Raw genomic sequence first — 15,302 nt, 5'->3', positions numbered from 1 at the left:
GCAACTCAATGGTGAAGGTGCATAAACAATGTTGGAATCCAGATTCGGCGTCATGGTTTTATCACTATCCATATAGTTTTATGTAACGACGGCACGCTACATAGTTCAATGTGCCAATAAATCAACACTGTTTACTTTTAGCGTTTTTTCAAATTGCCTGCTTCTTGGAGCTTAAATTGGGACCATGTATACTCCGCTAATGACGCTTTAAAAAAAAGAGTACCAGAGAGCATAGTACAATACGGCGAACTTAGTAAACAAGGCATTTGTGGTAAGTACATGGGGGCCGCCATCTTTATGCACCTCCCCTATTCAGAATTGCTAGGACGATGAACATGTCTTCATGTCTGATACTTAGAGAGCCATGTCTACGGTATTATTAAGGCCAGTTGGATGGCTGATGATCACTAAAGCCCTCTCTCAAGTAACCCCAAAAATACACGTTTATTGTAACCCCAGACAAAGTCACCTGATTTAACTCATTGCGGGCTTGATGACTAGTTGAAAAGTTGAATCAGGTGTGCTCGTCCCGGGCTACAACAACAATGTGTGCTGCTGGGTGTACTCGAGAAGTTGGGGAACACTGGTCTAATGTAGATGTTCAGTGCCTGCTCTGTGTATGCTAGCAATGACTGACTGGCTATGTCTAGTACACTGGGAGATTGAACACGTGTTCATGTCTGATACTTATAAAACCATGCATTACGGCGGGGGTCGGGTGTTTGACGCCTGATGAGCACTAAAGCTCTGTTAATGATGACAACGTGATGAAACTGTATGCCATGTAACGTATACAGACGTTCAGATGTGTAATTTATCTCAGGTTTCCTTCTTTTCTTTTTCCAGTAATGATATAAAAATAGTATATAAATAAACATGTATATTTTCCCCCAGATCCTGGTGCATGTGGGCTTCCTGACAGAGGAGTCAGGGGATGTGTTCAGCCCCAAGGTCCTGAAGGGAGGTCCGCTGGGGGAGATGGTCCAGTGGGCAGACATCCTCACAGCCCTCCATGTTTTGGGACACAACCTCAAGATCTCCATGTCTGTGAAGGAACTGCAGGGGTGAGTCAGCATGTTATAATGTTACAATGATGTTAATGGGAAACTGTGTTTTGGATGTATTTTGATTCGATCATCTCTTGATTGATTGAATTTGTTTGAGTGTTTTAGTGTGGGGTGGATTGGAAGTGGCTTCATTGATCTGACCACAGCCATTTTCTTCCATTTTGTTCAGTCAGCTACTGGCCAATACACACAGTAGGGCAATTAGCAGGTGCTTTTATCCAAAGCGACTTATAGATCCTCCAAGGTGATGGTGTTAAAAAGCGCTTTGTGATCAATGGACAGATGGTGCTCGTTTGTATTTGATTGCTGTCCATTTCATCACATTGACTTATTCCTCATGTTGATCCATAGAATTACAATGGGAACACTTACAGTGGCTATAGAAGGTCTACACCCCCTTTGAACTTTCCCATTTTGCTGCCTTAAAAGTTTATCTAAAAATTGATGCAAATGGATTTTCAAAGTGAAAGAAAGTTCTAGGAAGTTGTCCAATTAAAACAAAAACAAAAACTGAAATATCATAACTGGATAAGTCTCACCCCCCCCATGAGTTAACACTTGGTGGAAGCACCTTCGACAGCCATTACAGTTGTGACTCATTTTCGTTGAGGATCTACCAACTGTGCACAACTTTTAGGGAAACATGCATGCAGGCTCAGCAGATTTGTTTGGGGATCACTGATGGACAGCGATATTTAAACTTTGTCTCTGATTTTTTTTTAAAGCAGATTTAAGTCAGGACTGAGACGAGACCACTCGGGAACACTAAACAGCTCTTGGAAAGCCAATTGGGTGTCTTTTGCATAAACATTTGTGTTATTGTCCCACAGAAAAATACAACCCTATCTCAGGGTTAGGTCTTCAGAAAACTGAGGTGTGTTCTCCTCAAACTTTTTACCTTGGCTTTGCTCCTTTCATATTTATTTTGATCCTAAAAAAACTATCCAGGCCCTGTCAGATAGGTTTTCTATAACTTCCTTTCACTTTGAAAATGTGGAGTAGGTTGTGTAGATCTGTAGGATCAAAAATCTATTTGAATTCCATTTTAACGCAGCAAAATGTTTAAAAAGATATTAAAGGGGTTGACTTTCTATAGGCACTGTATTTTAGATAAAGGACCAATTTTCAGGTAGAAAGCAAGTGATATTATCACTGGGCCCCTATTCACCTGAAACAGTTTTATATTGTTTTAACCACATCAATATACCCGCTCTACCACCCCAGTTAACCCAATACATCAGCCCATCAGAACCTCAGACCTGGGCTGTGTCCCAATTGACAAGGATTCTGCCTTTTGAGGCCGCTTTTCTAGGCAGGATGTCAAGATTGGTATGTCCCAATCCCAATGTACCTTAAAATGCTGATTTCTAAGGTGCCTTCATCAGGCACCTTAGCATCCCGTGTGTCCTTCCTTGAGGAGGCTATCCCATAACCCCTTTCGGCACACTGAAAATTCAAAACAATTCTGAATTAAGGGTGGACACGTCCTCACTTGGGAGAAGATGTTCCAGAAGAATAAGGAATAACAAGAAAAATGTAAGTATAACGTTTATTTATTCACACAATTATGTTAACATTTTCAACAAGTTACTTTCATCTAAAATTTTGAATTCAAATGTTGAGCAACTGTTGTTTATCAGCCCATTGCCAAGCTAGCTAGCTACCTAACACATCAGCGTTAGCTAACATTAGTAGGAGATCTCGTCCTGCTTATCAGCTGTTTAGAGATGCACAACTAAGCTAACTAGGTCTAATCGTAAATTCAACAATGTGTCAATTGTTAAGACCCAGACAGTTTTTAAATCAATGAATTGATGAACTTGCTAGCCAGCTAAAAATATGAACTGTAGCAAATTTGTTTTCGGGGACTAAAGTGGACACCTGATCGCGTATTACTCCATTGCATTGGCTTGACTAGCTGCATATAGTGTCTGTTTACGTAACATTAACGTTAGCTAACTTTCTCTTGTCACTTTCCCTTCCCCTATTGTGTTGCACGATTTGGTTTGTTGTTACTAGTTAAAATTAGAGGCTAAGTTATTCTACTCTTACTGTAAAACAACTGATCAAGATTTTTAGATTTTTTTTAAAAGCAAAACTGATAACAAAATGATTGCATATTTATAAAGGTAGTTGTGGCTTCAGTGACTTGAACCAGCACTGACATTTGAGCAGTGAGGTTAATTTCTCCCCCCATTTCCCTCTGCTTGTTCCAGCTCTCACGTTCAGACCCTGCTGATGTAAAGAACGTGCTGGGAACCTCCCAGCCACCATGATAATCACCATATCCTAGGATTTGATTAAGGACTGTGCATCATCACAATGTTAGATAGAAAAACATTCACCCATGTTATTGTTAATCACGCAGATTTCTCAGGACATTGTAACCTATGAATCTCATTCTAAAATACAGATGTAATTTTCTGTCCCACGGGATTGCACTGTGGGCAAGTCTTCACTTTAGACCACAATTAGTTGAAATTAAGCATTAGTAAAGGGCTGGAACAAAAATGTGTAAACTCCTGTCCTCTGTATAAAATGACAACATTTGCCCTCATGTAAAGAACAAGTTTTTGAATGTTGGAGGTTAATCTCCTTGAGATTTCCCTCACTTGGGAAGGACTTATTTTGTAAGATGGACTGTGCTTTAAGGACTAATGCACAGATACAGGAAAACAAATACAAATGTTAAACATTTATTCAAAATGACAAGTGTTGATGTCTCCACATGTTTCTGGTTTTGAGGCTTGGGCCTCTGATACCTGTTGCTCATCTGTCTAATCCCCTGCAAGGAGAGAGGATGTCACGCCCTGACCATAGAGATCTTTTTATTCTCTATGTTTGGTTGGTCAGGGTGTGACTCGGGTGGGAAACTCTATGTTCTGTGTTTCTATGTTTTGGCCTGGTATGGTTCTCAATCAGGGACAGCTGTCTATCGTTGTCTCTGATTGGGAATCATACTTAGGCAGACTTTTGTATTTGTGGGTAGTTGTCTTTGTTAGTGGCCTGTATAGCCCAAGTAAGCTTCACGTTCATTTTTGTTGTTTCTTGTTTTGTTGACTGAATTATTGCTATCGACATTTATAATAAAGAAAAATGTACGCTCACCACGCTGCACCTTGGTCTGGTTATTTTCAAGACGACGTTCTTGACAGAGGAAGACATCAGTCATATTGCAATGCTCTATTCATTTCATTGAACACATATTCCTGTTTGATATGCATTCATAGAATTACATTGGACATGTTATCTTGAATCGTGCCAGTATTCGTATCCAATGCATTTAGCTTACATTAGGATGAAGTAGCTTAGGCCCTCTTATCTAGTTAGATTGCATCATATCACCTTTAAATATTAGTTATCAACAAATATAAAACCATGTTATCCTGAACATCAGTATCTTTTAATAATATGCACAGGTATGATAGTTGTATGAATTAATCACAATGTCAGCCGACTCATAGAAAAAAACATTAGAGGCTGAAATGCAATATTAGTTTAACAGTGAAACATCACTATTCTTGCTATTAATCATCCTTAAAGAGTCAGTAAAATATCTTATTTCATCTCAAACAAAATGGTATCCTGTATCATGCGAGAACCCTATACTGCAGGATAATTACTCTGGTCGATGTCAACTTAAGGTACTGAGGTGATGGATCCTGTTACTTGTTTACTTGTTATTCGTGTCAGCTATTTCCATTTTGGGATAGTTGTTCAATGAATTGCTATCAAACGCCTCGCGCTAGGTGGAATGCAAATGCATTGTCACATGATGCTGCCTTCCAAATCCCGTCCAGATTGGCAGTTACAGAACCTACTGGGAAAGTGCTGCCTACTAAGTTAGCTGCCTTTGGAGGCAGATAGGCTTTGGAGGCAGCTGCCTTTCGATTGGGACACAGCCCTGCAGTCTTCTTGAGTTATTTAGTGACCCCATCGATCGTCATTGACCTCCTCTCCGGTCAATGGTGCAATGTTGTGTCTCTTTCCGCTCCCCTCATCCAGTCAGCACCTCTTCATATATCCCCTTTTTGTGCTGACGGTGACAGTAGTCGCCGTCTCCTGGCCGGCTCCGGGCGGACCAGTAAGTCTGTCTCATTGGTTAAGACACTCCGGGGCCGGTGGCCAGTGTTTGGCTACTAAAAGCAGGGCTAAAGACTCTGTAAATCACAAGAGATTGTCAAACACCGTCAGCCAGGTTTAGTCATATGGAGATGGATTGGGTAGTGTGGTTGGCTGCCAACCTGTGTTGGGGATTATGAATTGAGTTGTCTTGGAGTCATTATTTGCTTCTTTGATATAAGGAGATGTTTGGAGCTGAGTCATGGTTTGTTGGCTTAGCCAATTCCACTGTTTTGTGAGCTGACTAAGTGAAGTGCCCCACTCAATCCAACTCTCTGTCTCTTTCTCTACTTCTCCTTTCCAAACATGCCCGTTGTTTCTCTCTCTACCTGCTTGTATGTCCTCCTCTTCTCTGTCTGTCTCTTTTGTTCTCTTTCATATATCATCTTCTCTCTCTCTGTTAACACCTTTTTTTCTCTCTCTCTCTCTCTCTCTCTCTCTCTCGCTCTCTCTCTGTGTGTGTCTTTCTCTCTTTGTCTTTCTCTCTCTGTGTCTTTCTCTCTCTCTTTATCTTTCATTACATTCTCCACCTCTCTTGCTTCAAGTGCTATCGAACAAGGTTGTTTGCTATAACCCAACTCACCATTGTTGACTTGAAACTCTGCACCTACTCCCTATTTCCCATGACCCCATGCTTTCAACAGGACAAAGAACATTGGCCTTTTGGATTCGACAGATGTGATATCACAAGCAATTTCGCTGTCACTGGGGGATATGCAATTATTTTTGCTATCGGTCTGTCTTTAGATTTGGCTTTGATAAACAGAAATGGTTCTATTGATATTTTTTGGGTGAACGCTTCACTGGACAAAAGAATTGGGACACACAAGAGGTTGATATCACGAAGAATAAGAAGACGACGCTCTCACAGTGTCAGCGCAAGAGAGCGTGAAGGGTCATCATTTATTAATATGGGTTCATGGAAAGGTGTTGTTTCACCGTCAAATGTTTTCTGTAGCTCTCTCTGCCTAAGTGAGGACACAGAGAAGTGGGCCACTTAAAGATGGCAGATTTGCTGTTTGAAGAGTAAGTGTGGATTTTTGTTGGCAGCCAAGTGCGACACAACGACATAAAAATGTTTTAGTTGCGACGCCAAGTCGCAAACAGCCCAAGGCATTGTTTTGAATAGCTTTTCTTGTTTATTCATTTGTCTTTTATCGCAGAAGGAAACAGAAGCAACTTATCATCCAGGCTTGTCTGAAATGTTGGTTTCGCTCGTATCTCTCCGTTTTTCTGCTGACAAATTGCAATCAGCGTTTTTGTCAGTAATCAAACGTGGCAGAGAAAGCAACGAGGCAGACAGAATACTCAGCTAAATGATTTGCCATTCAGATACCACTTTTACAGATTGGATTCCACTACATTTAGCATCTGATTTTGAAATCAGCTCAGTTCAACAATGTACACTATATAGGACAACAGCCCACATAAAGAAGGCTTGAAGGTTTGCCAGATCCCCATGGCCCCTGTCTGTCAATGAGGTAGACGGATGGATAGATGATTCTATTAGGATTGACAGATGAATGACTGGACAGGGAGAGCCTATAGGGAGGAGGGGGAGGGGCACAATAGCAATAATTCAGCAACAGTGGGTGTGTGCGGGTTTTGATCTTATTTACTGTGAACTAAGAAACCTCATGTAACCTCATCTGTTGTCCATTGCATTGTTACAGCTATGAATGTGGAATCACAGGGGTCTTCCACTAGTAATCTATTATTCTGGTTGTGGTAGATACTGCACGCACACACACACGCGCACACATACACACATACATACATACATTGAATATAGCCCATGCCTGTGTATTCTGCTGAGTCTACATTCTCCTCTATGGGCCTATAACATAATTGCATAATGTAGATGAGGGCTAATTTACAGACAATTAGATAGACTACAGGCCAGATGTATTTCAACAACAATTGTCAAAGACTCCAGCCACCCAAGTCATAGACTCTCTCAGCTATCGCACGGTTTGGAACCAACAGGACCCTGAACAGCTTCTGCCCCCAAGCCATTAGACTGCTAAATAGTTAACCGAATAGCTACCCGGTCTATCTGCATTTGACCCCTTTTTCCACCAACTCTTTTGACTCATCGCATACACATCTGCTACTGCTTATTATCTATCCTGTTATCCCTACCTATATGTACATATCTACCTCAATTAACTCGTACCCCTGCACATCAACTCTGTACTGGTACCCCGTGTATATAGCCATTGCTCATTGTGTATTTCTTCCTCGTGTTGTTATTTAAATATTTTTCTCCCTGCATTGTTGGAAAGTAAGTAAGCGATTCACTGTTAACCTGTTATTTTATTACCAGCACTACAGGAGAGGACTGCTATCCATCTTATACACCTTATTTACATATATACAATCCACTTCAAATGTGTGGATTCGGCTATTTCAGCCACGCCTGTTGCTGATAGGTGTTTAAAATTGAGTGCACAACCATGCGATCTCCATAGACAAACACTGGCAGTAGAACGGCCTTACTGAAGAGCTCAATGAGTTTCAACATGGCACCGTCATATGATGGCACCTTTCCAACAAGTCAATTGGGCAAATTTCTGCCCTGCTAGAGCTGCACTGGTCAACTGTAAGTGCTGTTATTGTGAAGTGGAAACGTCTAGGAGCAACAACAGCTCAGCCATGAAGTGGTAGTCTAGACAAGCTCACACCAAGGGACCGACGAGTGCAACAATCACTACCGAGTTCCAAACTGCCTCTGGAAGCAACGTCAGCACAACATCTGTTCGTCGGGAGCTTCATGAAATGGGTTTCCATGGCCGAGCAGCTGCACATAAGCCTAAGATCACCATGTGCAATGCAGTCCGACAGACAAATCTAGGTTATGCGGATGCCAGGAGAATACTACCTGCCCCGATGCCATGTGCCAACTGTAAAGTTTAGTGGAAGAGGAATAATGGTTTGGGGCTGTATTTAATGGTTGGGCCAAGGCCCCATAGTTCCAGTTAAGGGAAATCTTAACGCTACAGATGATTCTGTACTTCTAACTTTGTGGCAACAGTTTGGGGAAGGCCCTTTCCGGTTTCAGCATTACAATGCCCCTGTGCACAAAGCGAGGTCCATACAGAAATGCTTTGTTGAGATTGGTGTGGAAGAAAATGACTGGCCTGCACAGAGCCCTGACCTCAACCCCATCTAACACCTTTGGGAATAATTGGAATGCCGACTGCAAGCCAGGGCTAATCGCCCAACATCAGTGCCCGACTTCACGAATGCTCTTGTGACGTTCGACAAGCAGGTGTCCACAGACTTTTGGTCATGTAGTGTGTAAGTGTCTGGGTGTGGAGGGAAAAGGGTCTTTATATTAGATGACAGCACTGCATCATAACCCATCTCGAAACTAAATCTGACGTTAAACAGTTGAGAAATAGTTATGTCTCCATAGTAGTGCACAGCAATGCTATCTTCATATTACATGGTCGTTGATGCATACATATTTTGTAACTCAGTGTTTTGTAACTCAGTGTTTTGTAACTCAGTGTGTTGTAACTCAGTGTGTTGTAACTCAGTGTGTTGTAACTCTGTGTTTTGTAACTCTGTGTTTTGTAACTCAGTGTGTTGTAACTCATACTGCATGTAGTTCAGTCTGTGAAAAGAAGCCTTGATAGGTCTCTTTGGGCAGCTGTTGGTCATGAAAAGAGAGGGAGGACAGAGGAGGGAGAGGCTCTAATTTTCTGCCTCCTTTATTCACAACCCGATTGGAGGAATGACTACTCTCCTCTCATCCACTCGGTCTTTTCATTCACTTTCCACAGTACATTATTCAGAAGTCTTTTCCCCTATTCTTCATGTTGCCTCTCTCCCCTCTCCATTTCTACTTTAAATCTCCTTACATCACTTATAAAATCAACTCCTGATATTCAAGACTGATACGAGTTTGCACTTATCTGAATTGGCAGTACCGGCTGAAGGCTTACTGTAACAAAGACATTAGTTCAGTGGCTCCGTAGAGAGTTGTTAGTCAGAGACTGTCCGATGAAGGAAGGCAGTCAGGTGAAAGAGAGAGAAAGCCTATTGAGCCGTAAGGGAGGACGCTAGAGAAGCTGGGAGATTGGAGCGAGAAAGAGAGAAAGGAAAAGTCAGAGAGAGACAAATCTGTTGTCAGTCAATCTAAGGCATTTCAGGCCCTGTTAGGTCTCTCTCTCTCTCTCTCTCTCTCTCTCTCTCTCTCTCTCTCTCTCTCGGTCAGTGTGGTTTGGGGGTCAGCACAACGATATGCACTTCTGTCACCACCACCTGGTGGTCTACCATCTCCACGGAGAAAGGTCACACAGGTCACCAGATAGGTCACAGGAGACTTACATTCTAGAAATCAGCATTTCAAGCAGAAGGGCCGTGATGGCATCAGGTGCATTGGGGGTTAGATCATGCTGGTGCGCATATGAAGGTGTTTTGATCCTCGTTTTGACACATTTGTATGACCAGACGTTGACAATTCCCACAACCACATTCTTCTAACGGTGACCAAGATGGCTGTGATGCCCTATGAACAAATACAGTTGAAGTGTACATACACCTTAGCCAAATACATTTAAACTCAGTTTTTCACAATTCCTGACATTTAATCCTAGTAAAGATTCCCTGTCTTAGGTCAGTTAGGATCCCCACTTTATTTTAAGAATGTGAAATGTCATAATAATAGTAGAGATAATTATTTATTTCAGCTTTTATTTATTTCGTCACCCTGTGGGTCAGAAGTTTACATACACTCAGTTAATATTTGGTAGCATTGCCTTTAAAATTGTTTAACTTGGGTCAAACGTTTCGGGTAGCCTTCCACAAGCTTCCCACAATAAGTTGGGTGAATTCTGGCCCATTACTCCTGACAGAACTGGTGTAACTGAGTCTGGTGTGTAGGCCTTCTTGCTCGCACAACTTTTTCAGTTCTGCCCACAAATTTTCTATAGAATTGAGGTCAGGGCTTTGTGATGGCCACTCCAATACCTTGACTTTGTTGTCCTTAAACAATTTTGCCACAACTTTAGAAGTATGCTTGGGGTCATTGTCCATTTGGAAGACCCATTTGCGACCAAGCTTTAACATCCTGGCTCATGTCTTGAGATGTTGCTCTAGTATATCCACAGAATGTCCCCCCCTCTATTTTGTGAAGTGCACCAGTCCCTCCTCCAGCAAAGCACCCCCACAACATGATGCTGCCACTCCTGTGCTTCACGGTTTGGATGGTGTTCTTCATCTTGCAAGCGTCCCCCTTTTCCTCCAAAGATAACAATGGTCATTATGGCCAAAGTTCTGTTTTTGTTTCATCAAACCAGAGGGCATTTCTCCAAAAAGTACAATCTTTGTCCCCATGTGCAGTTGCAAACCGTAGTCTGGCTTTTATATGGTGGTTTTGGAGCAGTGGTATCTTCCTTGCTGAGTGGCCTTTCAGGTCATGTTGATATAGAACTCGTTTTACTGTGGAAATAGATACTTTCGTGCCTGTTTCCTCCAGCATCTTCACAAGGTCCTTTGCTGTTGTTCTGGGTTTGATTTGCACTTTTCGCACCAAAGTACGTTCATCTCTAGGAGACAGAACGCGTCTCCTTCCTGAGCGGTATGACGGCTGCGTGGTCCCATGGTGTTTATACTTGCGTACTATTGTTTGTACAGATGAACGTGGTGCCTTCAGACGTTTGGAAATTGCTCCCAAGGATGAACCAGACCTGTGGAGGTCTGCTTTTTTTCTGAGATCTTGGCTGATTTCTTTTGATTTTCCCATTGTGTCAAGTAGGGATGCACTGTGTTTGAAGGTAGACCTTGAAATACATCCACAGGTACACCTCCAATTGACTCAAATTATGTCAATTAGCCTATCAGAAGCTTCTAAAGCCATGACATAATTTTCTGGAATTTTACAAGCTGTTGAAAGGCTCAGACAACTTAGTGATTGTAAACTTCTGACCCACTGGAATTGTGATACAGTGAATTATAAGTGAAATAATCTGTCTGTAAACAATTGTTGGAAAATTACTTGTGTCATGCACAAAGTAGATGTCCTAACCGACTTGCCAAAACTATAGTTTGTTAACAAGAAATGTTTAAACACATTTTAATGACGCCAACCTAAGTGTATGTAAACTTCCGAATTCAACTGTACATGTATATGTTTACAATCATTGGTGCCTTTTCGCTCCGCCTCTGCCTATAGTCTCTAAGCTCAGGGCTGTGTGTGTCTGAGGTGGTGATGACGGTAGCTGGCCCGGAGGCTGGATGATTCCCTGTTGTCTCGATGTCATCTCTCCTGTCCTCTATCCCACTATTCCCCTCTCCTCTCCTCCCCCGGGCCCGTCTCCATCTAGCTGTGTTGTCTTTCACGGCGTGGGGTCCCCGGTGCAACCGGTTAGCCTACAGACCATTAATCAACCTCTCTCTCTCTCTCTCTCTCTCTCTCTCTGTCTGTCTCTCTCTCTCTCTCTCTCTCTGTCTGTCTGTCTCTCTCTCTCTCTCTCTCTCTCTCTCTCTCTGTCTGTCTGTCTCTCTCTCTCTCTCTCTCTCTCACACAAGCACACAACGCATACACTTGCACTATGTACATGCACAGACACACACGCCATGATTGGAATTAGGCTCCCCACTCTCTCTCTAGTTTAACCTTTCTCTGTCCCTGTCTTGTTTTTCCTCTCCAGCGAGGGTGTCCTCCCATCGTCATACCCACGTCCCAGGCACACACTCATGCATGCTTCACACACTCCAAAAACACGTGTGCCCGAACACAAATGGCACGGATGGGTTAAATGCTTTCAGCGACGGACCCACACACGGCAACTGTATGTTCACTACCATCCCTATTCCTTCCAGACGTCCACCCCATCTCTAAATAGGACTAAATAGAACAAGTCTGGTGTGAATTTTTTTTTTTACCTTTATTTAACCAGGCAAGTCAGTTAAGAACAAATTCTTATTTTCAATGATGGCCTGAGAACAGTGGGTTAACTGCCTGTTCAGGGGCAGAACGGCAGATTTGTACCTTGTCAGCTCGGGGGTTTGAACTCGCAACCTTCCGGTTACTAGTCCAACGCTCTAACCACTAGGCTACCCTGCCGCCCCAACATCTCCATTTCTCCCTAAGAAAACCTCGGTGTTAGAAAGCATTGCTTTTGGTCCACCATGTTAATATCTAAAGGCAGAGGACAAGTTTAGAGGAAGGCGGGAGGAACACTCAACAGCCATAGGCTGTTTACCCAGTCTCTTTTTTACTGTAAATAACTTCCTTTCTAACCCTTTGAAGGACCATGGTATTTCTGTTATATAGGAATTTGGGGACTGAATGTAAATACAGCCATTTCGTTCTGTCAATGTGTCTTCGTTAGTCTGGCGTCATCTCTCTTTCTTTTGCTCACTCGCTCCATCCCTTTCTGTCTCTCTTTCTCCCAGTCTCTCTGCTTTTCTCTAGCCGTTTGGCTCGTCTACACTTTCTTCTGATTGCTCTCTCCATCCTCCATTCATTAACGTGTTGAGACTCCTCAGGCCCTGGTTCACCTCCTCTCAGATTCGACTCCTCCCTGTGAACATTGATATTACATACAGTGCATTCGGAAAGTATTCAGACCCCTTGACTTATTCCACATTTTGTTACATTACAGCTTTACTCTAAAATTGATTTAAACACAAAATGTTCCGCATCGGTATACACACAATAACCTGTAATGACAAAAAAAACAGGTTTTTAGAAATGTTTGCAAATTTATAAAAACAAAAAACAAAAAAAACAGATATCACATTTGCATAAGTGAAAGTTTGTTGAAGCATTACAGCTGAAAGATTAGTGGAATCTGTGTGGGCAGCTGGACAGGTAGGATGACTGACAGTGAAGGTGAACAGGTGGTCACGTGTCAGGTGACAGGAATGGATGAGACTGAGGCAGGAATTCCTTTAACCATAAAGTGGTATATTTACTGAGTAGTCTGTGCTGCATCACAAAGGAAACAAATAACATGTATCCAATCAAATTCATAATCAAAGATCAAATCATATCATTCATTATTAACATCATTTATGGAATTCAACAGTCCAGTTCATTAAGAAGTCAATAGTAATCATTTAGTCATTTAGGCTCGTAACTATTTATCATAAATCATGAAAGAATACAAACATTGAATACAATACAATCTATAATCCCCATTATCAAAGTCAATCAGTTAGCAAACAATGACGTTTCTCATTTCACTCTTTCAATTGTCTTCATGTGTCCATATAATTAATTTCAATACACATGAACCATATCGATTGCATAATTGGCCTATGAGGATCCGTAGGGACGTAATCATTGACAATTCACATTACACAATATGTTTGAAGCTTGCGCTCCAAGCCGCGCTCCGGGGTGATAACTATAAACAATAACTGAATGGCCCACTCTCCCGATCGCCACAGATAATTCAGATGAAAGGTAAGAGTCGGTGGACTTACGTGGATTCATGGACGCGCAGAACTTCTGGATCAGATGGTGTTAAGGAAGAGAAACTAGCGAGATCAGGCGATGGCAATTTCCTCCTTTTATGGAGTTGAGATCTGTCGGACATTTCCACCTGACCTAATTAAAGCGCCCCTGGCCCAGCTGAGTAAATGGCAATGAATTAAAAGATTATTCCATCAACTCCATTGGCCTTTTCTACAACAGCTGTGAGTCTTCTTGGGTGTGATGCTACAAGCTTGGTACACCTGTATTTGGGGTGCTTCTCCCATTCTTGTCTACAGATCCTGTCAAGCTCTGTCAGGTTGGGTGGAGAGCGTCACTGCCACCACCATGCTTCACAGTAGGGATGGTGCCAGGTTTCCTCCAGACGCGATGCTTGGCATTCAAGCCAAAGAGTTCAATCTTGGTTTCATCAGTCCAGAGAATCTTGTTTCTCATTGTCTGAGAGTCCTTTAGGTGCATTTTGGCAAACTCCAAGCGGGCTGTTGTGTGTCTTTTACTTAGGAGCGGCTTCCATCTGGCAACTCTACCATAAAGGCCTGATTAGTGGAGTGCTGCAGAGATGGTTGTCCTTCTGGAAGGTTCTCCCATCTCCACAGAGGAAATCTGGAGCTTTGTCAGAGTGACCATCGGGTTCTTGGTCAACGCCCTTCTCCCCTGATTGCGCAGTTTTCCTGGGCGGCCAGCTCTAGGAAGAATCTTAGTGGTTCCCAATCTTCTTTCATTTAAGAATGACGGAGGCCACTGTGTTCTTGGGGACCTTCAATGCTGGCGAAATGTTTTGGCACTCTTCCCCAGATCTGTGCCTCGACACAATCCTGTCTCGGAGCTCTACGGACAATTCCTTGAACCTCATGGCTTGCTTTTTGTCTCTGACATGCACTGTCAACTGTGGGACATTATATAGACAAGTGTGTGCCTTTCCAAATCATGTCCAATCTATTAAATTTACCACACGTGGAGCCCAATTAAGGGGGGATATATGATCAATTGTAGAATACGGCTGTAACATAACAAAATGTGGAAAACGCGAAGGGATCTGAATACTTTCCAAATGCACTGTATATACACCTCCCCTACGGGGGTTAACACACACACACACACACACACACACACACACACACACACACACATACACGCGCGCGCTGAGTCAGGATACAAAATGAGGAGTTGGTTAACTTCAATAAATGCAGACATGAAAATCAGCTGTTATTGCCTCACTTGCAATGCTATTTCTAGTTTCTAGAACAGCTGTACTTCTTTTGTGATGACAGACTTTTGGGAAAGCAGCTTACTGTAGAATTGATGATTACCTGTTTGTGACTGCGGTAGAAAATATCGTATTAAAATACCCATTTGTGAGATGTGTTTTTTGCTTGGCATATTAAAGATTTGCAAAACTGCATTATTTAGAATATAATTTATGACTGCGGCAACTTTGTTGCAGATTCTGAAATAACATCAGTGTCACATTAATCAGTGTGTGTGTGTGTGTGTGTGTGTGTGTGTGTGTGTGTGTGTTGTTCGCTCAAGCACAAAGCAACATTCTGTCTGGTTAAAGTGTGTGAGTTAGCAGAAACAAAATGGCTGAATTATGTTATTTCCCTCCTCTCTACCCCCTCTCTCTCTCTCAATCTTACTCTGTATCTCTCTCTCTGTCTCTC

The 15,302-nt window shown here is 42.3% G+C and overlaps 1 protein-coding gene across 1 annotated transcript in view; it reads left to right on the top strand.

Moving 5' to 3' along the window:
• The window catches only part of LOC135539032 (alpha-1,6-mannosylglycoprotein 6-beta-N-acetylglucosaminyltransferase B-like), a 174,336-nt gene that overhangs the window by 91,827 nt on the left and 67,207 nt on the right, over positions 1–15,302 (top strand). Inside the window, exon 8 of the mRNA XM_064964919.1 lies at positions 895–1,064. Within this exon, the coding sequence (XP_064820991.1) occupies positions 895–1,064 (170 nt within the window). The remainder of the gene's footprint in view (positions 1–894; positions 1,065–15,302) is intronic.

Source organism: Oncorhynchus masou, chromosome 5 (assembly GCF_036934945.1).
Source record: "Oncorhynchus masou masou isolate Uvic2021 chromosome 5, UVic_Omas_1.1, whole genome shotgun sequence".
NCBI lineage: Eukaryota > Metazoa > Chordata > Actinopteri > Salmoniformes > Salmonidae > Oncorhynchus > Oncorhynchus masou.
The sequence above is the reverse complement of the archived record's forward strand: the minus strand, read 5'-3'. Positions and strand labels throughout refer to the sequence as shown.